Source organism: Austrofundulus limnaeus, unplaced genomic scaffold, assembly GCF_001266775.1.
Source record: "Austrofundulus limnaeus strain Quisiro unplaced genomic scaffold, Austrofundulus_limnaeus-1.0 Scaffold605, whole genome shotgun sequence".
NCBI lineage: Eukaryota > Metazoa > Chordata > Actinopteri > Cyprinodontiformes > Rivulidae > Austrofundulus > Austrofundulus limnaeus.
In genome coordinates this window covers 91,216-92,223 of record NW_013953007.1, presented here as the reverse complement: position 1 = coordinate 92,223, position 1,008 = coordinate 91,216, and the positions used below count along the sequence as shown (strand labels likewise).

Here is a 1,008-nt window from a genome sequence, read left to right as displayed (position 1 = left end):
TATTTAAACTTTGCAGCAAATTAATCTAGTGTTAAAAATGAAACTAGTAATTATTTTGTGATCTTTGGTTCCAGGTTTTGGTTGGTTGTCAGAACATGTTTTTGCTGTGAGTTATAAACGTTTAGGTTTCAAACTACAACAGATTTTTTTTTGTTTGTTTGTTTTAGAGTGAAAGTAACAATATGTGATCTTTTTGGATTTATTTGTTTCAGATGCAGGACAACAARACGTTCATGTCCATGATCAACAGCGTGCTTCACACTGATGCCTTCTACTTTGCAGCAGATTATGACCTGACCCACASCCTGCAGCGCCTGGCCAACACCAGCCCAGAGTTCCAGGACATGAGCCTTCTGGAGAGGGTAACAAACACAACACCAACAAGCCTGTCTTTGGTTGGTCTTAGGGATAACTACAATAGTTCATGGACAGTAAGRCCTGTGTGACGTGAACTTTGTCTTCTGTACCAGCAGACTAGGTTCATTCAGTCTTGTCCACATGCAGCCCAGCATTTACTGACTACAGACTCTGAGTCTGTCCTTCAGTATATTTAACCAGACAGATATTTGACCACAGCTCACTTTTTGGTTCAGCTCTCCACCTTCAGTTACACCGACTTAACTTTAGTTTTGTCCTTTTTTTCTGAACACAGAAGAAACCTAAAGTGGTTTATAGATAGTCCCCACAAGACCGGATCTAAAGCCGTTGTGATAATGCTAAACTCTGTTACTTTGCTTTTAGATGAAATACTTTGTTGGTCTTTATTTCTAGTCTCATATTAGCATGAATGTAGATTAAAATTATGAACATTTWTACAAGAACAAAAACGTGTATGATTACATCTAAATGTAATCATTTGGGGTTCAGTTCAAGTCTCCATTCTGACTGATGGACAGACCGTTTTGTTACTTCTAGAAATGTTTGTCCTTACTTCTTCCATGAAGCAGCTCTGTTGTCCTCCATCCATATTTTCAGTTACAGGCTGAGTCATTTCTACCTTCTCCTCTC

General features: G+C 38.5%; 1 protein-coding gene across 1 annotated transcript in view; it reads left to right on the top strand.

Annotated features, from left to right (window-relative positions):
• The window catches only part of sacm1lb (SAC1 like phosphatidylinositide phosphatase b), a gene marked incomplete at its 5' end in the record, with an annotated part of 19,036 nt that overhangs the window by 4,740 nt on the left and 13,288 nt on the right, over nucleotides 1-1,008 (top strand). Inside the window, 1 exon segment of the mRNA XM_014026976.1 lies at nucleotides 213-362. Within this exon segment, the coding sequence (XP_013882430.1) occupies nucleotides 213-362 (150 nt within the window).